Genomic DNA, 27290 nt, shown 5'->3' with positions numbered 1-27290 from the left:
ACGTATTAGATTATGTTTTCTATATGCAGATAGAACTCACCATCTACACTAATGGTGTCAATAAGCAGAAGGCAAACAATAAAACAAACTACTAACATGAACGTGAGAAAACACTTTATTTTGTGAAACACAAGAATCTGAGAAAAACAACGCGTAGCCCCTGAATAAACACATTTCATGCTTTGCTGCTCTTCTCCCCCTTCCCAAAAGCACTTTTGTACAAGACCAACAGAGGAACACAATGACAATGTCACATACTAATCTGGCAGCACCACACATAGGCCTCAGAATCGAGCATCTAGAGGTTCTTGTAGTGTGTTTAATAGTGAGTGTGTGTGTGTGTGTGTGTGTGTGTGTGTGTGTGTGTGTGTGTGTGTGTGTGTGTGTGTGTCCCGCTTACTGGTTACAGAGGTAGACAGAGTACAATGTGGAACCCCAAAGTTCACTACAAATGGCCTGATGGGAAGGCAGTTCTTCAGTCCAGAAGCATGAAATGTTAGTCTTACCAACCCCCTATATAATAACACCCATTCAAAAACACATCTTTACAATATAAACTAATGAAATCATACACAAAAATTAAGACAAAGTATATAAGAAAACAAAAGGCTTATTGTACTAATACAATGATATTTCACTAACTTAAGGCGGCAAACCATTTATTATACGGTCTGCATTTTATCCCTGTATGTAAAGCACCGGGACCTACCAATGCGTAACTAAGGATACATGGAGTCAGTATTACTACATACTAGCAGCCTGGTATCTGTAAACATTCAAATTTGTTGCAGAAAGAAAAATCTATAAAATCCCTAAAACTTAATAAATCTAGATCACATGCACAATCCTAATGTTTTAAACAATTAATTGTAAAATCCCACTGAGAGAAAAAAAATATTGTGTTCCTTTAATAAGACATTCCATTTATGCTAATAAGTCTACAGGCGAGAGTCCAAGTCTGGGATATTTAGGGTCAAGGTCTTCAGAATGTAAACTTACACAGCAAACACCCATTTTGCAGATTATTAATGCATCCTGACCGAATCCTAAACATGTGGGCATGGCCTTATTTATCCTAAAAACCACAATAAATACATAGATCACCGTCAAGAAAATGGCAATAAAAAGTGTATTACTTAACAAACATGTATTACTTAATAAGCAACAAACCAGTATGACCAATAGTCTTATACCAGGGTTATTTCTATTGGTATGTTCACGTGTGCAGAAGAACTGCATCAGAAAAGGGTCCTATTCGATATGTATCCCTTTTAGATCATGATGCCTTTTTCCCCCTCAGTATGAATAGAAGTAAAAAAATAAAAAATATAAAAAAAAGGATGCAACAGGATGCTTTTACAGCTTTCTGGCCAGTCAAAAAACATTATCCAGAGATATACAATTTTTTTTCTAATACAATGGAAACCAATGGCAACAGGACACAACTGTATAGGCATCCGTTGCATCCAATTTTAGCAGTACGCAGTAAAAAACATGCCTCGAATGTATGAAAAGAAACCGTAGTGTGAACCTAGCTTAAGGTGTTCACACTTCTCTTTATAGATGGAAACAATCCCTTCCCCCAACCTTTAATTTACTGATGACAAGTAATAAACTGGGATATATAATAGGAATTACTTAAACAATATTTCTATAATATATTATTGGAAAGGCTTCCTTTTTCTCCACGAGTATCTGATAACTTACTGGACTGCTATGATTCGAAACCCATTCCCTGTAAACCCAACAGCAGACTATAGGCTGTTTTACTGCATCCCCTGCCATACTCTACGGGATGTTGACTGACACTCTGGACAACCAAGGAGAATGTGAAATTCCCCAGAATGCCCCTCTGCTGTTGCTCACATGAGTTACTTTTACATAAGGAAATCGCATAAAATTTTTCAGCAAGGCCACTGTTCTGAATCTCTCAAGTCAGTAGATATTGCTGAAAGAAAAAGTTACATTTCTAAAGGCAGAATTCAGAACTATCAAAGTCTACACTTCAATATTTGAAAAGGAAAGTTTAGTAGATAGAAATGCACCTGAAAATCGATTTACCTAAAGGCCCTATTACGCGGCCGATAATCGACCGCTGAAGTTTGCTCCGGTCACACTATGGATGGTGACGATGGAAGTCCCCATACGTTATGTCGACAGCGCGTCTCCCTGTTTACACAGGGAGATGTGCTGCCAACAACGAGAATATTTAACTTTTTTTTTTAAAACTATACGATTAGATGAACGAACGTTTGCGCATTCATCTGCTGATCGCTGCCCTGTTTACACAGGGCAATTATCGGCAACTAGCGTTCTACAAACACTCGTCTGCACGATAGTCACCCAGTGTAAAGCCCCCTTAACTCTTGAATAGTTGCCCGCAAAAGTATCTTCATGTACCTACAAAATCAGTAGCCATTCGAATATTCATGACTTATCAGATCGTAAAGGATTTCCCAGATTCCTCTCTGTATGCCATGGTTTGCCAACACTACAGATTTCAGCAAAACAAAGCTGCCACGTGGAACATAGTAAAGATGGATATAAAACAACCGGTCATTTATACAACAAGCATTTCAGTCAAACCAGTTTTCACTGATGGCGGTTGTGTGTTGCCGAAACGCATATGATGACAACCATGAATCATTCACCATGCCAGTATATATAAAAATATTCTTTAATATTAGTTGGGCTAACACTGCATAGTTGGCGATATTAAACTAAAAAGGGGAAGTTCTTCAGAGTACATGACTAGTCTAAACAATGGTATCACTATGAAAATTATACTAATTAACCACAAGTATGGTTTTGTTTTTTTGGTTTCCCTTTGTTTTTCTATATATTTCCAACCCTTAGGAACCCTTTAAGAAAACTATTCAGTAAAAATATTTGTGAACATCCATTAAGTATTCTTTGCAATAGGCTAAAGTAAAAAATTACTTTTTTTAAATGTGAGATAGTCCCTTAATCCCAAAGATGATTGTTAAGCAGTGTAAAACCGGCATCAATGTGAGGTTAAGATGGGGTACTCCAGCAGCGGAGTAACCAGGGACTCCTTTTAATAACGTCCCCAGGTAAAGTGAAAAAAGAGAAAAACAAATAATCTAATCTCTAAGGCCTTATTCACACAAACGGGAGAATCGGGCATGTGACGGCCGTTTCTTTTAACAGCCGTCACACAGCTGAATTCAAATGAATGTACTTCCATGGGGCTATACACACCGCTGTTTTTTTTTATGGATTGTGTGAACAGAAATAGGACTTGTCCTATTTTTGCCTGTTTCACGGATCCCTCAATAGCGATCTGAAAACAGATCCCGCACGGATGCAAATGGCTTGTGAAGAAATGCCGTTTTTCATAGCCAATTGGACACCCGTTCGTGTGAATAAGGCCTAAGTAGAATAAATAAAGAGGATTTGTTCATGAGAAACCTAGAGGGGGATTGAATGTATCAAAAGGTTTGTCACCGTGGCGTTTCCACCGCTATTCCAACATGGGCATAACGTATGGTCCGACCATGTAGTTTGTAGCCATCTTGCTGTATGGTGGCCACACTGCCAGGTTTCCTTCCCTCTGCTGGCACATGACAGACTATTTCATGTTGGTAAGGGTCATAGTGTCCTCCTAAAGGGGTCATTTTCTGTAGTCCGTGTTTTGTGAATATGCTGTGCAGTTTCCCTTCTAACAAACATAATATTTCTGAAACGTCCTCCTTCCCTTTCTGCTCTGCTTCATCCACTGCCTTTTCTAAGATATCTGCCACCTCCACCAAGTCTCGACAGAAGCTCTGGATACCTGCAAAATGACATACATTTATTATTATAGATGTTATACCTCACAAATCACTAAATGTGTACACAGGAACGCAAAGGCATTAAAGATGCTTTTAAGATAATATTTAAACTATTCCTTTGGGAATTCTAGGCAAACTGCCTCTTTAGTACACAAGCTGACCAAAGGCTACTACAAAGAGGACCATCACTACAGTTCACATCAAGATATAATGCAAATAGTACCACTCAATGCTTTAAAGAGAACCTTTCACCTCCCCATACATGTGCAGCGGAGTGCAGCATGTAATGGGAGGGACGCACAAACCCTGGGGCACTTTACGTTTTCTTTCTTTCCTCCTCAGTCATTTAGAAAACAGCACCTGATTTTCCGAAGTTTTTTGAGCAACTCGCGTTTTTCACGCCGTTTTTGGAGCGGTTTTCAATAGAGTCTATGAGAAAACGGCTCCAAAAACGTCCCAAGAAGTGTCCTGCACTTCTTTTGACGAGGCTGTAATTTTACACGTCGTCTTTTGACAGCGACTCGTAAAATGACAGGTCGTCACAGAACATCGGCAAACCCATTGAAAGCAATGGGCAGATGTTTGCCGACGTATTGGAGCTGTCTATTCAGGCGTTATTCGAGGCGTAAAACGCCTCCATTACGCCTGAAAATAGGCCATGTGAACCCAGCCTCACTCTTCAGCTTTCAAGATCAGTCTTCTGCTGAACTGGCAAAGGGGAGTGTCACTGCTACGGACTCTCTCTCTACAGGGTCACAGCCATAGTAACATGCCCCCTCACCAGTACACACCCCCATTGACAGTTCGGGGGGGGGGAGTCATCTAAATATCGGGCGCCAAATATAACGCCACCGATATCTAAATGACTGAGGAGGGTAGAAAAAATAAAAAATGTAAAGTGCCCCAGGGTTTGTGCAGCCCTGCCGATTACATGCTGCACTCAGCTGCACATGTATGGGGAGCTGAAAGGATCTCTTTAATGCAGAGTGGCATGAAGGTGATTTAGAGTGCAAATAGCGATCTTTTTCACTACACGAATCGAGGTGGACACGTCTTGTAACAATAGTGCACTAAATTGAGTTGCACGTTTTAATGGTGCTAGGTGTCACAGCAGATATTCCCTCATACCTTGATGGGAGGAAGATACTGCCACAATAGTTCTTGAGTTCACAGCAGACACTCTGGGCCATAGTCACGTACTATGGACCAGCTCTTCTTTCTCAATTATGCAAACAAGTAAAATTGCATAGTTGCTTTATCGCTTCTGAGCCTTGTAGTTCTACTTTTGCCCTAGCCATGATATTTTGGGTCATTACTAAAAAAATAATTTTGGCCTATGACTCACTACGTTTGACATTCGCCACTACGAAGTACTCCATACAAGACAAGCATGGCATCCGCAGCGAAAGGGTATAATATTTTAAGTAGCAAACCGAATAAGCTCCAATGAATGAACACTTTAGGCCTGTGCTGACAAATTGTTATGGTCAAGCATTGGTTACAGAAGCAGTACTTCTCTTTATTTACCCTGCCCCCATCACTCACACATAGCCGTTTCAATTTGAACAGTAGCCAGACCAAGTTATTAGTTTATATTTATTGCACATGACAAAACATGTATCTGTAATATATATATATATATATAAAAATTCTCACCAAAAATCTTTGCATCCTCCACAAACTTCTTTGTTTTTGTCATAACATTCCGAGAGTCTGCTACAGCTTTTTCGTATTGCACCTGGCAAAGACAAAAATATTAAAGAATGCAGTGTGTCATTTAGGGGGGCGGGGGTCAGTGTTGCATGGGTTGTACGAGGTAACTATTCAGAAACATCTTTGGTTTTATGGGTAGTGATCGAACAACTACATGAGTTACATGCAAAGTATGCAGAGTGGACTTACAAAAGTAAAATGGAAAAACTATTTCAACACCGTACGCAAGACTAATTTTCTTTACATAACTCGCATGGTGTCCTCCCGATTTTCATTTGTTTCTTAATCAAATTTTCAACTGATATTCATTTCAGCCCTCTTTAAATACCATAAATCGGGGATATGTATGTATTTAGATACCATAAAAGGGGGTTCTGTCCCGGGACCCCCTCTATAAGCCAGAGTGAACTGCTCTTACCTCTATATTACATTGATATGCTATTCAAATGGGTACAATATAATCCTGCATGTCCTCTGCTGGGGCTGGACTTGCAGTGATCGGCTGTTAGAGAAGATCTGGTCTCTACATCATTTCAGCCAATACAAATGTGTTTAGATTGAGGACTATATTTAATAGAGAGTTGTTCTCTTGGCAGGTACGGATTAGTCAGTCATAAAATAAATGTTTGCAGCAATGCAGCTAAATTGCATGATTCCCCTTCATGCATCAGATTTTTTTTGTACTGGAAGAAGATCTAGGATTCTAAATGCTTAATTCTCCAACCCATTCAAAATTCCATACTGCTGTATGCCAGAACTGTATACGGTAATGTATGATCAAAAGAAGTATAGTAAATCTGTGGGCCAGCCCGATCCTCCCCACAGCTTATGTCATGTTTCCTCGTGTCTTACAAGGAACTTACTGTTAAATTTCGAACTTCCTCTTCGAGCTTGGCAGTCTTCTTTTCTAGTGATCTCACTACATAAGATTGATCATGGGTACCTCCGCCTGATGTGGTCTGGTCCCCAGCACCTCTCTTTTGAGGAGCGGCACTATAGGCACACGCTGCACACCTGTCATTAAAATATTAAAAAGGTTAAATCACAATATATGGAAAAAAAAAAAAAAGTTTAGTGTTTCTGTGCCATTATAGGCGCAGAGAAACTAAATTCAATGCTGTGATGGATCAGTCACATGACGAAAAACAGCAGCGCTTAAAAGGACCCCATTGACTTATAATGGGTTCCATCATGGTGTCTCATTTTACTGGAACAAAATAGCCTGGTGTGAGCGCAATTTTTTTTCTGAAAAATTCACGCAGATGTGAATCTAGTCTTAGTCTTGCCAATAATTCTGTTTACTGGAACCTATAAACAACCCAGAGAGAGTACCGCCTATCCGCAGGACAGCAAACCGAGCTGAAGGAAAATAATCCAGGTCCTAAAGCCTAGGGTGATTTTGAAGAATATGGAGATACTTCATAACTTACATCCAATTTTTTTTTTTAAATTAATCTTTTAATAATATAGACATATATATACACAGAGTGGAAAAATATGCTGTTTTTCCCCTTCACCTATGACAGCACCCCTGTAAATATGGCTAGAGACATATGTAGTGTTGAACTACAGACTATGTAAAACCTTCCTCCCAAAGGCTCTAAAATGTATAATGAACGTGTGCCCGTACCTCCAGGTGGTTGTCTTACAGATCTGCTCAACAGACGCATCTCCTCTTTCAGCCCATGTAGAGGACATTGATCTGGTCGCGTGGGCCCCAAACCCCTTAGGTGGCTCTAAAGACTGGACGGACCTGGTAAGACAATGACCTGTTTGAGCCACCTAGAAATGGAATCTTTATTAGCTTCCTGCCCCTTATTACGACCCTGAAACTCAAGTAGATTTTCAGCTTTCCTCCACTCTTGAATGCTCAAGGTATTTGATTAAGTAACTTACATCAAGACAATGAAAAGATTCTTCTTCATTAGGGCCAGTTCACGCAGAGTTTTTTGGCGCTGATTTTGACGAGTAAACCATGTCGAAATGTCTGATATCTCCCCCAAATTCATTTTTTCCCCAGGGCAGATTTTGGCCGCTTGCGAGAAGAAAAAGCGGCATGTCCTTTCTTGCCACGGTTTAAACCTCTGACCTCCCATTGAATCAATGGGAGGCAAAAAGAGAAACAGCGGCGCTCGTTTGAGAATTTTCAGGGATTTTTTTTACCTGCAGTTCTTGCATTAGATTTAAAAGACCGCAGGCAAAAAACGCTGTGACAAAATGCGGAAAAATACGTGTAGGCAGTTCAAAATCTGCCTCAAAATTCCTGAAGGAATTCGGAGGCAGATTTTTTTTTTGTCTGCAAAAAACTGTGTGAAAAGGTCCTTATTCTTTGGGTTGGAGCCGAAAGAAGGCGGTATAATATCCTGAAGCCTATGAAAATTTGACAATGAAGGGCAGGGGGTGAATCACTCACCCCTATCCTGGATCAGAGTAAAGACTTGTTAACAGAAAACCTGCATCTCACATATGTGCAGGTTGCTTATAGTCAGTAAAAGTAATAACTTAATAGTGGGTATGGAATCATTGGGTGCAAAGGAATGATCAGACAAGGCTTTCCGTATGTTCCTCAAATCCTGAGGTGCTACAAGCTTTCTCCTAAAAGGGATTAAAACTAGAAGTGGCCATTAAAAATCTTCTAACCTGGGAGGATCAGCCATCTTATAATAAAAACAAATTGGGCAAAAACGTTTACCTTTTTAATCGGTGATTGTTTTTTCTTTTTGTTTGGTTTTTAATGTCTCTAGCATCCGGATAGTAAAAAACGAAAGGCGTTTAAAAACAGCGCTCCTAAGAGGTTCCCTATACAGAGGACTGGGAACCTGAACTGGGGAAGGTAGAAAGGGGTTCCTTTTTAGCTTCAGGTCTCCAAAGGTGTGGTCATGGTTCAAGGGGAGGGGAGGGGGATGCATGTTAACCTAAATATTTTCAGTTTTTTTTTTTTTTATAATCTGTATAGCCTGTAGACAATTCATGACCAACATAAAAGGCAGAACGCAGTAAGCTTTAAACACATATCAGACCACCATCAATGCATAGAAGTAAATTTATCTCAATTACAATATTGGAAACAGGGGATGTGGGGCCAGTGAGCAGAGGCTACTGTGTTCATGGGGCCATAGTATGGCCTCCTACTTGACCCCTATTCTTTACTACATAGTTGCTGCATTTGAGCATAGAACAATGGCTGTATTCCTGAAGACTGCACCACGGGGACCTTATGTAATCTGGTCTTGCATTTGTAGTTACAATGCTGGGATTACTTGCCTTTCATACTACCAGAGTCCTCTACTACCCAACCACATTTCTGATCATCTCTTTGCGATTACCAACAGAAATATGTGGCTAATAGGCGCATCACAGTGATTAAATAAAGCGAACGATCCAGGGTTATTTCTGGCTGAGCAATTCCGGCTTGGTTCACACTATGCAGTTTTTGTTTTGGTAGATAAATTCTTATTGAGAGACATGGGAGTTTATCAACCCAAAAAAAAAAAACTCTAAAAACGCACCAAAAAAAGTACAATAAGGCTGCGTTCACATCTGTGCTTGTGCTCCGTTCTGACTTTCCGTTGGAGCTTTCCGTCAGAATGGAGCCCTGACTGAAACAAATGGAAATCATAGGTTTCAGTTTCCATCATCATTGATTTCAACGGTGACGGATCCGGTGCAATTGTTTTCAGTTTGTCTCAGTTGTGCAAGTGTTCCGTTGTTTTGACAGAATAGCGTAGTAGACTACGCTATTCATTCTGTCAAAACAACGCAACCCTTGCACAACTGAGACAAACTGAAACCATTTGCACCGGATCCGTCACCGTTGAAATGTGCAATGGGAACCTATGGTTTTCGGTTTGTTTCAGTCAGGACTCCATTCTGACGGAAAGCTCCAACAGAAAGTCAGAACGGAGCCCTAGCACAGATGTGAACGAAGCCCGAGAAACCAACCTTGGTCCTAACAAACCTAATATGACCCCAATCTGAACCGTGTTCCCATCAGGAGGCATACACTACAAGATGTTTGCAGCAAGGAGTATGATTTTCCTTCTAGCGTATAATTTCTATAGATTGCTGAGCATATATTTTCTCAAATGACAACCAATTTTAATGCTACCACCATCTGTTCGATCAGTAACAGAGATATTTATTGCAAGTCCTCAGTCTTATGACCAACGCAACATATTTCCATCAGTCAGAACCAATGACTTTAGTAATGTTGAATAAGATTACGTTCACACAAATCGAAATGAAAATCAAATTACGCTTTTTTGGCTACAAAACAAAAAATGTCCTGGTCGGCTTATGGAGTTCTTACAGGTGGGTAATACAAAGCCGTAGGCCTGTATCCCTCCTACAAGCAATACCTCTAGGGGAGAATACCTGCATAATAGGACACGAAAATGGTTTTTTTAACGTAGATTCTCATCGAACCCGTGAGAAGGAAATCTCTGTATGCCGCCTTAAAAAAACGAGAGACCCGGAGGTAAAGTATGGCCCCATAGCAGCCTATAGGCCCCGTATTATACATCTGCGCAATGCATCCTGAATACGTACAGGAGGCCATAGCGGGAATGTTTCTCTACGGTTTTCTGTAAAGGCTACAGAACAGAATAACGTAGCGATAAACAGTGGCCTATAATAACCTATATATACAATAATTGCAAATAATCATCTTTTCCAGATGAAAATAATCAATTTGTGTATTAGTGCTGCCCTACCCATGTAATAGAAGTTATCATGAACATTTCTAATGTGTCCTAGTTTACCTCGTTCATTCCATGAGACCCCATGTACCACCAATGCTACAAACTGCACACTGTGAATATGGAAACACAACATGAAGGTTAGTAAATCTTGTCGTCAGTATAAGACGTGTGAAGAGTTTCCCCCTCTTCAGTGGAGCGCCTCTCCTCTCTACTAGGAACAGGACTGAGGCTACGTGAGGGAGAGAGGGAGTAGAATGGAGTCTCTCTGCTCGCTTACTGCTCTCCACCCCCCCCCCCTGTGTGAGAGTCTGTACTCGGCTATATACAGAAGCTATAGATAGAAAGGGAACTTCAAAATACCGATACAAGGTCCGAAACAAAATTCATCTGAATATTTTCACAACAGCAAAAATTCTTCCAATTCCATTAGTGATCAGGATTCTTCTTTTTACACTGTTGCTCTGGTCTATCTAATGATTAGGGTTAATCAAGCTTGTCACATTTTATTGTCACAATTTTCTAAATTTTTTTGACGTAATTGGAGTCGAAACTGATGCAGTCGTATGGAGAGGGACGCAACATGGGTCTAAAGCACTGTTCAGTTTTTTTTTTTATGTGGAAACCACGCCAAGACATCCAAAATCACCACCCATTGATTTAAATAGGGAAAAAGAAGAGTCATGCCCTGTCTTCAGGCGTTTCCATCTCTGACCTCCCATTGACATCAATGGGAGGCAGAGAAAGTGGTTTTCGGTGCGTTTTTTGCCCGCGCTGCTCAGTGGCCGCAGCCGAAAGACACAGCAAAGAGTGTAGGCAGTTTAAAATCTGCCTCATGATTCCTTCAGGAATTTTGAGGCAGATTTTTCCACCAGCAAAAAACTGTGTAAACAGGGCCAAATCATTTCCAAGAAAATGCAATATGGTAATATAGCATACGGCTGGTGTAAACATGGCTTACAATGTAAGGCCTCATGCACATGAATGTGTTTTTGCGTCCGCAATTCATCCACAAATACGCGGACCCATTCATTTCTATGGGCTCATGAACACGACTGTGGTTGACACGGTCCCGTGCATTGGCCGGGAGCCCAGACCGCCAAAAATAGGACATGTCATTATATGGGCCGGATTTGCAGTCTGGGCTCATTGAAATCAATGTGTGCACGGTCCGTGTTTTGCGGACGGCCCGCGGGTGACACTCCGCGGCCATCCATGCCGTAATCACGGACCGTGCACACTGCTACAGGAGCGTGCATGAGGCCTAACAAATTAAATTATTTCAGAACATGCTGGACGAGAGAGAGATACACACACACTCTTTTTGGCCGATCTCCGCTCTGACTTAATCTAGCAATAAAAGACATGTAATTGATTGAGAAAGGTTGTACATTATGGGCCTGTGTTTTTTTCAACCTTTGTAACTATAAAATCAGGCAAATCCTTAATTAGAATGCTTCGGTGCCTGCAACTTATTTATTTCAGAGTACCCCTTTAATGTGAAATTCCCTGAATAACCCTTCCAGTGTCCTGTGGGACTATCTGAACCTTAGTACCCTTTTACACGGGTCAATTATCGGGATAACGAGGGTTCACAGATCGTTGCTCTGTGTAAACGGGGCAACGATCAGCCGATGAACGAACAAATGTGCGTTCATCAGCTGATCGTATAGTTTACGCAACATAAAATATCATCTCTGTGTAAACAGGGAGACGTGATGCCGACATGATAGAAATGTATGGGGACGAGCGATCGGAATAACGAGTGCCGATCAACCAGCTGATCGGCGCTCATTATTGCCCAAATGGGCTGGTGTAAAAGGCCCCTAAAGATATGTTTTGCATCAAATATGTCTAGTGACATGTCCATAGGGTCATTAGGTTTGAGCTCTCAAGTCTTCAGACTGGCAGCCTAGTAATGGTGGTGTTATTTACAGAAACATTGCAGTATCTCTACATCTATTTGCCCTACAAGTGTGATCCAACAATGTGTCTATCTTTAGTCAAACACCTTGAGAGAACTGGGACCACCAAGGTTGATAATTAGCTAGAGAAAAACAACTCAATGACCTGGTACTGGAGTGAAACGTGTAATATCTACAGATGCCATGCCTTAAGAAGGCAATACACAGACGTACACAGCCCAACAGTCACTTAATGGAGCGGTGTTGCAGTTCCTACACAGCGGGCAGCCAAAATCAGTGATGATCCCAGCAGTTGGACCCCCTCCGATTGCAAAGTGATGGCGTATCGTTGCTATATGCCATCACTAGTGTGAGGGGAATACCCCTTTTATTCCTCTCATCAAAACCTTCCCACATTTTAGATCCTAGCCTGAGTAAGTGTAAGGCCTCATGCACACGACCGTAGCCATGTGAACGGCCGTGATTTTCGGGTTGGCCGGCCACGGAGTGTCATCCGCAAATCGCGGGCCGTGCACATGGCCGCAGCCATTATTTGCTATGAGCCTAGAACACGGCCGTAATAAGACATGCCCGTTCTTTCTGCGGGCCGGGCTACTGGGCCATGCACGGACCGTGGAAACCACGGTCGTGTGCATGGTCCCATAGCAAGGAATGGGGCTGCAGTTCTCACGTGGATTTTCGGGGGAATTGCGGCCGCAAAAGCACGTTTGTGTGCATGGGGCCTTAGGCCTCATGCACACTAACGTGTTTTTTGCGTCCGCAATTCACCCGATAATCTGCGGGTGAATTGCAGACCCATTCCTTGCTATGGGCCCATGCACACGAACGTGGTTTCCACAGTCCGTGCACTGGCCGGGAGACCGGACCGCAAAAAGAACGGGCATGTCTTATTACGGGCCGCATTGAAATCAATGTGTGACCGATCACTGATTTGCAGGTGGCCCGCAGATGACACTCCGTGGCCGTCCGTGCCGCAATCACAGGCCGTGCACACAGCTACGGTCATGTGCATGAGGAGATCATATATATATGTTTTTTTTTAAATTTTAATTTATTTGTTGAAAGTTCCTGCATTTGATCTTTGACAGTCCAGAGCGACTTGCTACATTTCAGCTATTGCATCAGACAAGGTTATAGTTTCTACAAGCTCATAGTAGCATGGCCAGAATCTCTCTCCATCTATGTTTTCAGCCAAAGACCGAACCTCGGGCACCGTGACATTTACTGATGGTGTTAAATCTTCTCTTGGACACCGTGGCATTCTGAAGTATAACAAGAAGCAGGAGGGAGGAGGTGAAGTTCCTCCTATTAGCATTTTCACTTTTACTAGACCGGTGTATATCAGCAGCAGCCGGGAACATATCAGAGAGACCGGCACGTCTGCAGCCGCTTACCACTTCTAGACGATAGTTGAGCCCCTACAAACGCTGATCACCTATAAGGTGCTACAGGGTAGAAGTTCACACAATAACAGTATCCCAGATCAATATCAAATATCATATTTGGTTATTATTCGGGTCAGCTCACAATTAGTTTTTTTGCCGCCGATTTTGACGTGGAAACCACGTCTAAATCAGTGCCAAAAAACTGCCGAAATCGCCCCCATTGATTTCAACGGGAGGCAGAGGGTTTTTATTCCCAGGTGGCTTTTAACCTCTCACGGGGGGAAAGAGACATGTCCTTTCTTGACGCTGTTTCTGCCTCTGACCACCCAGTGAAATCAAAACGTGGAAAAATACATGCCGGCAGTTCAAGATCTGCCCCAAAATTCCTGCAAAAAAATAAAAAATCTGTGTGAACAGGGCCTTACTGAAACACGTCATTTGGGTATTTCCCTTGGATAAATGTGTCCGGCTCTCAGGTTACTGTTGTATTACGGCGTCTATTGCAGAAAATCCGGTATATTTACTGTATTTTTTCCCCGATCAGACACTATGCTTGGTGCTAGAACCAAGTCCCATATATTGTTTTACACATAATATGATAAGTCCCTTGCTGTACAAAATACATTGTTGAATGAATAAATGCATTTTTCTAATCTGGAATGTACATGGTCTTCCTGGCACAGGAAGGATTGAATGACAAGCCCATGACACATCCACACTACATTCCCGACGTGCCCGTAGTAAATATTTACTTTACACTATGCGCTTAGGGCCTGTTCACATCTGCATTTGGTGTTTCTGTTGCTCTGCTTTGTCAAAGACGCAGAACGTAAGTACCAGAAGCACCGGATCCATAAGGTTTCTGCCATGGTGTCTATTGTTTTACCGGACAAAACAGCGCAAGCCCTAACTGTGCCTCCAACGCAGATGCGAACTAAGCCTTAGGGCCTGTTCACATCAGTGTCGGGCTTCCGTTCGATCTTTCCGTCGGACGAGCCGATGAACGGAAACCAATTGCAACGGATGCATTACCAATTATTTCAATGGTAATGCTAACAGAAGGTATGGTTTCCGTTTGGCTTGCCGTTCCTCTGATGGAAAGGTCGAACGGAACCCAACACTGATGTGAACACACCCCTACAATCTTTGATGATCTAACGTGTATGGGAGCAGCCTTGAGTGACTTCCAACTAGCTGACATCGGACATCTTTCTCACAACCAATCCTGTCCACCCTCATCAAAATAAATGCTGTACATAATGGAGGTTTTTTAATTCTCTTACAGTCACAGAAAAATCAGGTCTAGATCAGCTTTATTCTGGAGGTTTCACTAGAATATATAGTGGTGCCTCAAGTTACAATATTAATTTGTTCCGGGAAGACCATTGTAAGGCCGGATTCACATGAGCGTGTGCGTTTTGCACGCGCAAAAAAAAACTGCGTTTTGCGCGCGCAAAACGTATATAACAGCTCTGTGTGTCAGCACCATATGATGCGCGGCTGCGTCATTTTCGCGCAGCCGCCATCATTATGACACGGTTTGTAAACACGTGGTGCTTTTCTGTTTTCATTAAAAGTTTTTACTGCTGTTGCGCGAATCACGCGCAGCACATGGAAGTGCTACGGTGTGCTGCGCGTGATTTTCACGCACCCATTGACTTCAATGGGTGCGTGATGCGCAAAAAACGCACAAATGTAGGACATGTCGTGAGTTTTACGCAGCGAACACACACTGGGTGAAAATCACGGACTGTCTGAACGGCCCCCCCATTGACTAACATAGGTCCGTACGCGTTCGTCTGAATAAGCCCTAAGGATGGATTTTAACCTGTCTGATCCCATTGCTCACATAGAACATACACGTATATGGGGGAGTCTGAGGTGATGGCCCAGCTGACAATTATGTTACGTCTATGGTCAGCTTTAGAGAATGGGCTTACCTAGCGGTTTCTCTGAGCCCCATAGGAATGGCGCGTTAGTGCGCATGCTTGACCACCACGCCTTTCATTTCTATGGGGCTACCGAGCGCTAGCTTCAGCAGCCGCAAAGAAATTAATAAATGATGGCCAAGCATGTGCACTACCGCTCCATTCCTACGGGGCTCCCAAGAACAGCAAGGTAAGCCCGTTCTCGTGATCAGCGAGTGTCCCAGTGGTCGGACCCCCACCGATCAGATATTTATCACCCACATAGGTAATTAATATGGATTATGGTAAAACTACTTTAACAATATTATTGGATGGGCACTTATCCTTTTCATACCCCATCCTTTAATTATTTTAAAATTAAAATAAAGAATTTACAAAACATGAAAAAAAAAAGCCAGTCTTGTTTACATTTAACATGCCTTTTATATGCATTTTTGGTGGCGTTTTTTATTTAGAATTTTCCCTGGTGTTTTTGAGAAGCCCATGGGGAAGCGCCTGATAAAACAGAGAATTCTGTGTTTAAACAAATTTGCCACTGAACCAAAAGAGGCCACAGACTAAAATGCTGTGTATCAAATGTATCTAAGCCATCTAGCCACAGCGTTTTACCTAAAAAAAGAAAAAGAAAGAAAGCCAATGAAAATGCCACAGAAAAACAAGAGCAAAGGGTCAGGATACAATGAAATGGGACTCCGCTGGAATGTTAATGTTTTACTCCATACAAGCTTAACTTAGAGACCGGACCCATTCATTTCTATGGCCGACGGACTCATTCCCGTATGTTTACAGGAAGGTGTCCGTGCCGTAGAAAGGCTCCGCAAAAGATAAGAAATGTCCAATTTTTTGCTTTTTACGGACCGTGCTCCCATACTTTATATAGGAGAACGTGATTACGTGATTATGGGCACATTGTAATAAATAGAAATAGGTTTTTTTCATACTTGTGTTGTATAATCCGTTACTCTGATCCGTTTTTAGATCAGCATACGGATAAAAACGGATCTGTTCATAATCCCATTGAAATCAATAGGATTTTTAATTGCATCCGTTATGTTAGTCATCCGTTTTTGAAGGAGATAAAAGTCCAGAGTACAGGACCCTTACGCCATTCAAAAAAACGCATGTGTAACGGATGGGTTCTTTTTATTATTAGTGTCAATGTTAAATGGCTACAAAAGGGATTGTAATCAGTCAGCATCCATCATTTTGATTTCAATGGATCTGTTTTTATCCTTAGGGTATCTGCACACCTCCTATTTTCAGCCGTTTTTCGGCCCGTAAATGCCAAAAAAACGGCTAGAAACGTGGAGGCTGAACGCCTCCAAACACCTGCCCATTGATTTTAATGGGAAAACCGGCGTACTATTCCCACGTGGGATTTTTTTATGCAGCTGTTTTTAGAAACTGCACGTAAAAAAAACACCCCGTAAAAAATAAGCGCATGTCACTTCTTGAGCCGTTTTTGGAGCAGTTTTTCATTGGGTCAATAGAAAAACAACTCCAAAAACGGCAGTAAAAAATGCATCAAAAAACGCTTGATGCTTAAAAAATGGCTGACAATCCGAGGCTGTTTTCCCTTGAAAACAGCCCCGTATTTTATGGCAGTTTTGTTAAGCGTTTGAACATACCCTTATTCTGATCTAGAAATGGATCCGAGTAACGGATTATACAACGCAAGTGGGAATTTGCCTTATCGAGGACATAAATAATCAGATCCAATTAGTAAAAAAAAAATAACTTTTTTTTTTTTATTTTATTTTATTTTTTTTAAATGCTGTATATAGTTTCAGCTCTGAAGCCCACACATAGTGTCAGAGAGCCATGTGTATTTTCACTGGATGTCAGGATTGATGTGTGTGGTCACCTTACCAAGCCCTGGCCCACCCAACCACACACAGACTGGCCAGCTCTTATCAGTCATGTGTGAACAGTTGGCGACACAGACTCTAAGGGTATGTGCACACACTAATTACGTCCGTAATTGACGGACGTATTTCGGCCGCAAGTCCCGGACCGAACTCAGTGCAGGGAGCCGGGCTCCTAGTATCATACTTATGTACGATGCTAGGAGTCCCTGCCTCTCCGTGGAACTACTGTCCCGTACTGAAAACATGATTACAGTACGGGACAGTAGTTCCACGGAGAGGCAGGGACTCCTAGCATCGTACATAAGTATGATGCTAGGAGCCCGGCTCCCTGCACTGTGTTCGGTCCGGGACTTGCAGCCGAAATACGTCCGTCAATTACGGACGTAATTAGTGTGTGTGCACATACCCTAACAATGAATATTTACATTGACTGGGTTTAATTCAAGAACTAATTAAAACACAAATAGTTTTCACTTACACAAGATAGAAGTTTGGACAGGCTGGAATTGTTTTAGTGACATCGAGTAAAACATTAACATTCCAGCGGAGTCCCATTTCATTTTATCCGGACCCTTTGTTTTGTTTTTAAGGCATTTTCATTGTTTTTCTTAGGTAAAACGCTTTGGCTAGATGGCTTAGATACATTTGATACACAGCATTTTAGTCTGTGGCCTCTTTTGGTTCAGTGGCAAATTTGTTAAAACACAGAATGCTGTTTTATCAGGCGCTTCCCCATGGGCTTCTCAATAAGGCCTTGTGGTGTTATAGGTAAGAGAATCAAAAGTAGGTTACTAGGAGGTAATTTCATAACTCCCTCTGACACAGAAGATACATCTGATTTGCATAGGAAATGCAGATCTTTGGCCATCAAAGGATGTCCACTGTCTGACAAATGTTTAATTGGCTCTTTCCTCACCAAGGTGCGAGATGTGCTGATTGAGGATTTGTCACTAGGGCTGACCAAACATCCTGACCAAACATCTAAAGCTATGCAAATGGATGCCTGTGGTGTGTCTGTCTGTGGACCAGGAGAAACATGGGAGAATGGCATGGTGTTCAAAGAAAGTATGATACATCAAGGCAAACCCCGTCATAATTTATATTTGTAATGACCCACATAACTAGTTATGATCAGGGAAAATAGCCCTCATATATATGTCAAATTCAGATCCCTACACTCAGAGGAACTACCTGGGATTGGCTATTGGCTAAAAACATGGGCCTATTATAGTGGTGTTTGATATGCCCTGGTTGGTAAATGTCTGCACAGGTGAATGCAGGTAATATTATATTTCTAGGGGATTCCTGCAAAGACACATGATCACTTTTATGTTTCTCTATAGAAATACAACTGTGTAATGGGAGGAGTACCCTTCATTATCATATGAACAGCCTCCTCTCAGTGACATCACCAGCCAGTGAACTGGAGGGAAAAAACTGGGTTTAAAATGCCATGAGAAGTGAGGGTCAGTGTCAGTCGTTGGGGATCCATATCTCGGTTGGAGTGACTGCCCATATTTTCAGCTGTCCCCACAGCCAGGATATCGCCGCTGTACATCAGTAAGGTTTTGTTCTGTTTCTTTTATCCCTTTTATTTTCATAAACTGTTTGATTGCATTGTAACTGTATGTATATTTTTTATCTTTTATTCTGACAACTATTTTATGTATTGCACTGCACTATTGTGTATTAAATCTGAAATATTTATAAGTCTCTTCCTTGTAGTCTTACAGAACTTAATCTTCCGAAGGTGAGGAACGTTACCTGTATTTTATGTTCAATTTAGATAACCTGTGTTATAGGAACTGGTGTTAAGGGAACATAGAGACTTAGGCCCCTATTGCCTAGATAAGTATAGGTGGTGGTAGCATACTGTGGTATAAATTATTGGGGTGTTGGAAACTACGGGAGTAATTTAGCATAATCCTGTCATCTAGAGTAGGTGGGCGTGGATTTATGAGGTAAATTAATAAACTCAGTAGTGTAGTTCACCCCTGTGACGTGACCTGAGATCGGCGATCGTCACAGATTGGTGGCAGCGGTGGGATAGTGTTATTGTCATTTACACTGTTAAAGACGTTAAGTGTTTTGTTTAAGAAATTAACCTTTACACTTAAGGGCTGGAGTATCTTTGAAAATAATACAACAGTCCACAAGGAAGAACTCAGTGCATACTATTTGTCAGCTAACATACATACGTGCAAAACAGTTTCCCTTCCCCTTCTTGTTTTTTCTTTTCTTTCTTTTATTTTGAAAAAACCACTGATAAGATGGCAGAGGTGTATAGAAATAAGAGGAAAGATGAACTGCTAGTCCTCTGTGAGGAGAGAAGGCTGGACGGAATGAACAAAAGTAAAGCGGATCTGATCCTAGCGTTGGTGGCAGATGATACACAGCTCCACCATTCCGAGGGACCAGAGCAGGAAACTTCAGCTTCAGAGGAACGGACAGGAGACTCCAGTCAGGAACTGGCTGGGCATGGCAGTACCAGCAGTACCAGGTCTCAAAACGGTATGGAGTCTTCTCTTTCTCTAATCCTCCAGCAGATTGGCAACTGTGATCCGAATATGCGGATGCAACTGGTGATGCAAGAGCGCCAAGCAGAGCGAGAAGCTGCACAACGCCAAGCAGAGTTTGCGGAACGTCAAGCGGAGCGAGAGTATGCAGAACGCCAGGCAGAGCGGGAGTACCAGCTCAAGTTGACCCAAATGCAGCTGCCAAGTGCTTCATCCTCACCTCAGAGTGAGTCCACAGGCACAATCAACCTTAAACCCCGTCTAGAGCGTTTCCCTGTCATGGAGAAAGACGGCGATCTGGATGTTTATTTGAAAGGTTTTGAAAAGGTCTGCAGACAATTCCAACTGCCACCTGCAGACTGGGCTAAGTATCTGACTCCAGGGCTGAAAGGCAAAGCTCTGGAGGTGTTTGCAGCCCTGCCCACAACTATCGATCAAGATTATGAGGCTATTAAAAAGGCCTTAATCCAACGATTTAACCTCACCCCAGAGGTATACAGGAAACGATTTCGGGCTTTGCAGCGCACGGGTACTGACAGTTACTCAGACCTGGCCGATGGACTAAAGAACCACTTCAGGCAGTGGACGCAGGGATTAGCTGTCAACACCTTTGAAGATTTGGAGGATCTGATGATCCTGGACCAGTTTCTCCACACCTGTCCTATGGAAGTACGACAGTTTATTTTGGACCGTGAGCCCAAGACCCTGGATAAAGCTGCCCAGATAGCGGATGTATATGCCGCCAACAGAGCGCCAGAGGCGCGAAAGCCTGCTGTTCCAGGCTGGAAAGGGGGAAAGCCCCCTATTAACACTTTTGCCCCTACTCGCAGATCACCAGGAGGTGTTGCCCCTGCCCCACTTCCCAGGCCTGCTGTTGATAATCGCAGGTGTTTTGGATGCAACCAAGTGGGGCATATCAGCACTGCTTGCCCAGAGAAGAGGAAAACTACCCCTTTGCCCAAACCATCTATTTTGTCCCCAGCAGTTTTGTTTGTGGGTGGGAGGGAGAGGGCATCTTGTGACAATTTACAAGCGGTCACTGTGGGCAAGACGGTTACCATGGGACTGAGGGACACTGGTGCCGAAATGACTCTTGTCCACCCAGAGCTTGTTTCTTCAGAAGACATTATCCCAGGAAAAACTCTAACTGTTTCTGGAGTTGGTGGTCTGATCCCGGCCTTACCCATGGCACGAGTTTACCTGGATTGGGGGGCGGGAAGAGGGATGATGGATGTGGGAGTGACGGATAAAATCCCCACTAATGTGTTACTAGGAACCGATCTGGGACGTTTAGTCTCCAGATATATTTCTTCAGACCTTGAGGAGGACTCTAGCGTACTTGCTGCCCCATGTGTGTCACCGCAGGTAGTATATGATAATAATGAAACTGTCAATACTATGGAATGTGATGACCCTGTGTCCAGCAATGTTATAGACTTACATAATGCTTCTGTGCTTAGTGATAACCTAGACTCATCTAACAATGCATTGGATATAGACTGTATAACTAGCAATGATGTAGGATGTGGGGATTGTATAGCGTCAGATAATGATTTGTGTGTAGATTTAGTAGCGGAAAACGTCATAAACATGCATGAAATCCCTGTCACATCCACACACACACCAGTACACCAAGACGGGGAGAATGTTGTGTCCATTTCTCCTGTGACACGCAGTCAGGGTGCCTGTAACACAAACCTGTGTCTGGGTTCTGGGCCCCCTACTGTGTCTGCTACAGAGGAAGTGGGGACAGCTGACAGCCCGCAGCCAGCGGCAGAAGTTAGTCAGAATGTGTTGCTATCAGCCAGTACAGACGCAGAATGTCAGTTGTTTCAGACGGCCCTACGCACTGACGATAGTCTGCAGAAGCTGCGACAGCTGGCTGATCGGACCCCAGAGGAGGGGGACACTGAAAAAATAACCTGGGACCAGGGGAGACTGTATAGACAAAGTATGTCCACTGACCCCCAGCAGGATGCATTAAAAGACAGGCAACTAGTGGTGCCACGTCAGTTCAGGGAACAACTCCTGCGGGTGGCTCATGAGATACCACTAGCTGGTCACCTAGGGATAAGTAAGACTAAGAGTCGTTTAAAACACAATTTTTACTGGCCTGGCCTGGGGAATGATGTGACAGATTACTGCCGTTCCTGTATTGTGTGCCAAAGGATGGGGAAGTCGGGACCTGTGCACCGGGCCCCCCTCATTCCTTTGCCCATAATTGATGAGCCTTTTCGACGGATTGCTGTGGATCTGGTAGGGCCCTTGGCCATACCCAGCAGTTCTGGAAAGCGCTTTATCCTGACGGTAGTGGATTATGCCACACGTTACCCAGAAGCCATAGCATTATCCTCCATCAGGGCTGATAAGGTAGCAGACGCCCTTCTGACCATATTTTCCCGTGTAGGATTTCCCAGGGAGATGCTCACAGATCAGGGGACCCAGTTTATGTCAAATTTGATGCAGTGCCTCTGTAAGAAAATACAGGTGCAACACCTGGTGGCCAGCCCTTACCATCCTCAGACTAATGGTCTGTGTGAAAGGTTTAACGGGACCCTCAAGCAGATGCTACGAATGCTTGTGGCGTCCCAAGGGCGAGACTGGGAGCGTTATCTCCCGCACCTGCTATTTGCTTACAGAGAGGTACCGCAGGCATCAACCGGTTTCTCACCCTTTGAGCTCCTGTATGGAAGGAGGGTACGGGGACCCCTAGATCTCATGAAAGAAGCATGGGAGGGAGAATTGGTTACACCAGAGGTCTCTGTGATAGATTATGTCTTGAAATTCAGAGAGAGGATGCAGGAACTGACAGGCCTAGTACATGAGAATATGGTGCAGGCACAGGCAAGTCAGAAGAGGTGGTATGATAGGAATGCCCGAGAGAGAGTGTATGCGGTGGGTCAGAAGGTATGGGTACTGGTCCCTATGACCCAAAACAAACTCCAGGCGGCATGGGAAGGCCCATATCCAATTCATCAACGCCTCAACGATGTGGACTACGTAGTCACGATCGATCATGTTCGCAAGAAACACAAAGTTTTTCATGTGAATATGATCAAGGCGCATTATGACCGGGATATGTGCGCTCTGCCAGTCTGCAGTTTGCCAGAGGAGGGAGAAAGTGAAACACTGCTGGATTTAGTGGCTTCCGCAAAGGAGATAGGATCCATTGAGGATGCCGTAGTCAATTCACAGCTGTCTGAGGGTCAGAAGTTCCAGCTGCAGGAGGTACTTAACCCCTTCCTTGCCACTTTTACAGGGAGACCTGGGAGAACTCCGCTAGCAACTCACCATGTAGACACGGGGCATCACCAACCTGTTAGGCAAGCAGCTTATAGAGTTTCCCTAGAAGTGAGGGCTGACATGAAGAAAGAAATAGAGGAAATGTTAGGGCTGGGCGTGATCCAGGAGTCTCAAAGTGCCTGGGCATCACCTGTAGTGCTTGTCCCCAAAAAGGACAAGACAACACGATTTTGCGTGGACTACAGGAAGTTGAATACCATCACTGTGTTTGATGCGTATCCAATGCCCCGCATAGATGAGCTTTTGGATCAGCTAGCCGGTGCCCGGTACCTAACAATTATGGATTTAAGTCGGGGGTATTGGCAAATCCCTATGTCCGTGGAAGCGCAGGAGAGGTCTGCTTTCATCACCCCCTTTGGACTCTATGAGTCCAAGGTAATGCCCTTTGGTATGAAAAATGCTCCTGCCACATTCCAGCGCTTGGTGAACAAGCTGTTAGAGAAGTTTGAAGGGTTTGCTGTCGCTTACCTGGATGACATTGCTGTATTCAGTCAGACCTGGGAGGATCACCTGACCCACCTGTCACAGGTGCTCAGGCGTATCCAGGATGCAGGACTGACCATCAAGCCTGGAAAGTGTCAAATCGGCATGACCGAAGTGCAGTACCTCGGGCACAAGGTGGGTGGAGGGACACTAAAGCCAGAGCCAGGAAAGGTTGATGCAATTTCTGCCTGGCCCACTCCTAAGACCAAAAAACAGGTTATGTCCTTTTTGGGGACCGCAGGATACTATAGAAAGTTTGTTCCTAACTATAGTTCCCTAGCAAAACCTTTGACAGACCTCACAAAGAAGAAACAGCCTCAAATAGTTAATTGGACTGCCGACTGCGAGAGTTCTCTGTCAGCTTTAAAAGCTGCCCTTGCTAGCTCCCCAGTCTTGCAAAGCCCGGATTTCACTCGTAAGTTTGTGGTGCAGACTGACGCCAGCGCCTATGGGCTAGGCGCAGTGCTCAGCCAGGTAAATCCAGAAGGGCATGAACATCCAATAATGTATTTGAGCAGAAAGCTTCTACCGAGGGAGGTTGCGTATGCCACTGTAGAGAAGGAATGTTTGGCCATTGTATGGGCCTTGCAGAAATTACAGGCATACCTCTATGGGCGCAGATTTACCGTAGTGACCGACCACAACCCACTTAGTTGGTTGCACAGGGTAGCAGGTGATAACGGGAAGCTGCTGAGATGGAGTTTAGCCTTGCAACAATATGATTTCACTATCCAGCACAAAAAGGGCAGTGAGCATGGCAACGCAGATGGGTTATCGCGCCAGGGGGAAGCTGCGGAGATCGGCTTGGGATATTGATGGCTATATCAATGATCCCATGCCATGTCTTAAGGGGGGAGGTGTGGTGTTATAGGTAAGAGAATCAAAAGTAGGTTACTAGGAGGTAATTTCATAACTCCCTCTGACACAGAAGATACATCTGATTTGCATAGGAAATGCAGATCTTTGGCCATCAAAGGATGTCCACTGTCTGACAAATGTTTAATTGGCTCTTTCCTCACCAAGGTGCGAGATGTGCTGATTAAGGATTTGTCACTAGGGCTGACCAAACATCCTGACCAAACATCTAAAGCTATGCAAATGGATGCCTGTGGTGTGTCTGTCTGTGGACCAGGAGAAACATGGGAGAATGGCATGGTGTTCAAAGAAAGTATGATACATCAAGGCAAACCCCGTCATAATTTATATTTGTAATGACCCACATAACTAGTTATGATCAGGGAAAATAGCCCTCATATATATGTCAAATTCAGATCCCTACACTCAGAGGAACTACCTGGGATTGGCTATTGGCTAAAAACATGGGCCTATTATAGTGGTGTTTGATATGCCCTGGTTGGTAAATGTCTGCACAGGTGAATGCAGGTAATATTATATTTCTAGGGGATTCCTGCAAAGACACATGATCACTTTTATGTTTCTCTATAGAAATACAACTGTGTAATGGGAGGAGTACCCTTCATTATCATATGAACAGCCTCCTCTCAGTGACATCACCAGCCAGTGAACTGGAGGGAAAAAACTGGGTTTAAAATGCCATGAGAAGTGAGGGTCAGTGTCAGTCGTTGGGGATCCATATCTCGGTTGGAGTGACTGCCCATATTTTCAGCTGTCCCCACAGCCAGGATATCGCCGCTGTACATCAGTAAGGTTTTGTTCTGTTTCTTTTATCCCTTTTATTTTCATAAACTGTTTGATTGCATTGTAACTGTATGTATATTTTTTATCTTTTATTCTGACAACTATTTTATGTATTGCACTGCACTATTGTGTATTAAATCTGAAATATTTATAAGTCTCTTCCTTGTAGTCTTACAGAACTTAATCTTCCGAAGGTGAGGAACGTTACCTGTATTTTATGTTCAATTTAGATAACCTGTGTTATAGGAACTGGTGTTAAGGGAACATAGAGACGTAGGCCCCTATTGCCTAGATAAGTATAGGTGGTGGTAGCATACTGTGGTATAAATTATTGGGGTGTTGGAAACTACGGGAGTAATTTAGCATAATCCTGTCATCTAGAGTAGGTGGGCGTGGATTTATGAGGTAAATTAATAAACTCAGTAGTGTAGTTCACCCCTGTGACGTGACCTGAGATCGGCGATCGTCACAGGCCTGATTAAGACGAACGTGTTAGTCTTGTGTCCGCAATAAAACGGACCGTATTTCAGTCCCACGTGGCATCGTTGTGCTTGCCGTGTGGCTGTTTTTTTTCCTTCTCATCGTTTCTTTAGCAACTGGTGCGCGAAATACCCAGACAGCACACAGACGTCATCCGTGTGTTGTCCGTGTTTATCAGACACCCGTTGACTTCAATGGGTGACGTGTTCAGCAAAAACAGACCAAAATAGGACATGCAGTGAGTCTCACACAACGGACACGCTGCGTGAAAAATCATGCACGGAAATAGCCTCATTGATTTTCATGGGTCCGTGTGCTGTTTGTTATTTCAACGGACAGACGTTATTTATGTTCATCTGAAGCTACATTCTGACGAACGTAGCCAACCTCGGCCGTGAAAAACTGCAGTTTTTGAAGACCGCGGTACACCCATGAGGGCCGCATTATCACACACCCTAGAATAGACTAGAGTTTACGGAGGGACGCGTGAAGCGCAAGAAAAATAGGACATGGCCTATTTTTTCACAGACTCTTCACACGCTCCGTTGAAACAACGGTCGTGTGAACGGACTTATTGAAGTACATGAGGCCGTGTGGCGGCCGTTGTTTTAACAGTCATCACACGGACTACATATACGCTCGTCTGAAAGAGCCATTAGACTTAAAAAAAAACACCAGGGAAGCCGCATGTACAAAAAGTCACACTAAATAAAAAAAATGCCACAATAAATGCATGTAAAAACGCCATATAAAAAGGCATGTTAAATAAAATAAAAAAAACTGGCTTTTTTTAATTATAAATTCCTTATTTTAATTACAAAACAATTAATGGAGGGGGGGGGGTATGAAAAAGGTTAATTGTCCAGCTTTACCATAATCAATATCCATCACCTAGATAAATAGCTGATCTGTGGGGGTCCGACTGATCACGAGAAGTTAGTGTGAACTGACACAAGAATCATCGTTCTGATGTCTAGGAATTCTAACATCACATGAAAGTCATTGCTTTATATGAGCAGCTATGGAAAAGACCAGCTCATGTGATGCATGGAGCTCTACATACGTGAACCCCTATCTCCATGGCACCCATTTTTATATACCACACTGTCGCTTAGTGTGGACAATGCCCACCCCTCCTCCAGCCCGCAGCATGTGTGCACAGTGTCTGGAGCAGTTACTATGGAAACTAGCGGACAAGTAACGCACAATACACCTGATAAAGCCAGGGCGCACGTCCCAGAGCTCCGCTATATGATGCACAAGGAGACCGCACTTCACAACGCTATATATATCAGCCCTCCCCACTCTCGACAAGTGATACATCAAGCACTCACAGCCCGCTACTACACCACGTATAACTCACCTGCGGTGCCGGACCCCGTGCGACAGCACTATCCGGAGCTGATAAGCCGCACCTCTTAACCGTAAACTAGCCATGTTCACACTTCTCGTCTTTCTGTTAGTGAGGGACCTCGGCACGCAAGTGCAGTAGTACTACAACGGAGCCCGGGGCAGGACGGGCACTAGCCAATAGAATGA

At 43.4% G+C, this 27290-nt stretch overlaps 1 protein-coding gene across 1 annotated transcript; it reads right to left on the bottom strand.

Moving 5' to 3' along the window:
- Positions 1–97: 97 nt before the first annotated feature.
- GRPEL2 (GrpE like 2, mitochondrial) lies at positions 98–27290 on the bottom strand. The gene is made up of 4 exons (XM_075856597.1): positions 27115–27290; positions 6371–6521; positions 5451–5532; positions 98–3796 (listed from the first exon to the last, which is right to left on the bottom strand). The coding sequence occupies exons 1-4, from the start codon at positions 27186–27188 to the stop codon at positions 3465–3467; spliced, it is 639 nt and encodes a 212-aa protein (XP_075712712.1). The 5' UTR covers positions 27189–27290; the 3' UTR covers positions 98–3464.

The sequence above is a fragment of the Rhinoderma darwinii genome, chromosome 3 (genome assembly GCF_050947455.1).
Source record: "Rhinoderma darwinii isolate aRhiDar2 chromosome 3, aRhiDar2.hap1, whole genome shotgun sequence".
Classification (NCBI taxonomy): Eukaryota; Metazoa; Chordata; class Amphibia; order Anura; family Rhinodermatidae; genus Rhinoderma; species Rhinoderma darwinii.
This window is presented reverse-complemented; position numbering and strand designations above follow the sequence as displayed.

Coding starts and splice junctions, on each gene's coding strand:
- GRPEL2 (XM_075856597.1), bottom strand. CDS start 27,188: ATGGCTAGTTTACGGTTAAGAGGTGCGGCTTATCAGCTCCGGATAGTG. Junction 6,522..27,114: donor CACGGGGTCCGGCACCGCAG/GTGAGTTATACG, acceptor TTTTAATGACAG/GTGTGCAGCGTGTGCCTATA. Junction 3,797..5,450: donor GGAGGATGCAAAGATTTTTG/GTGAGAATTTTT, acceptor GTCATTTTGCAG/GTATCCAGAGCTTCTGTCGA.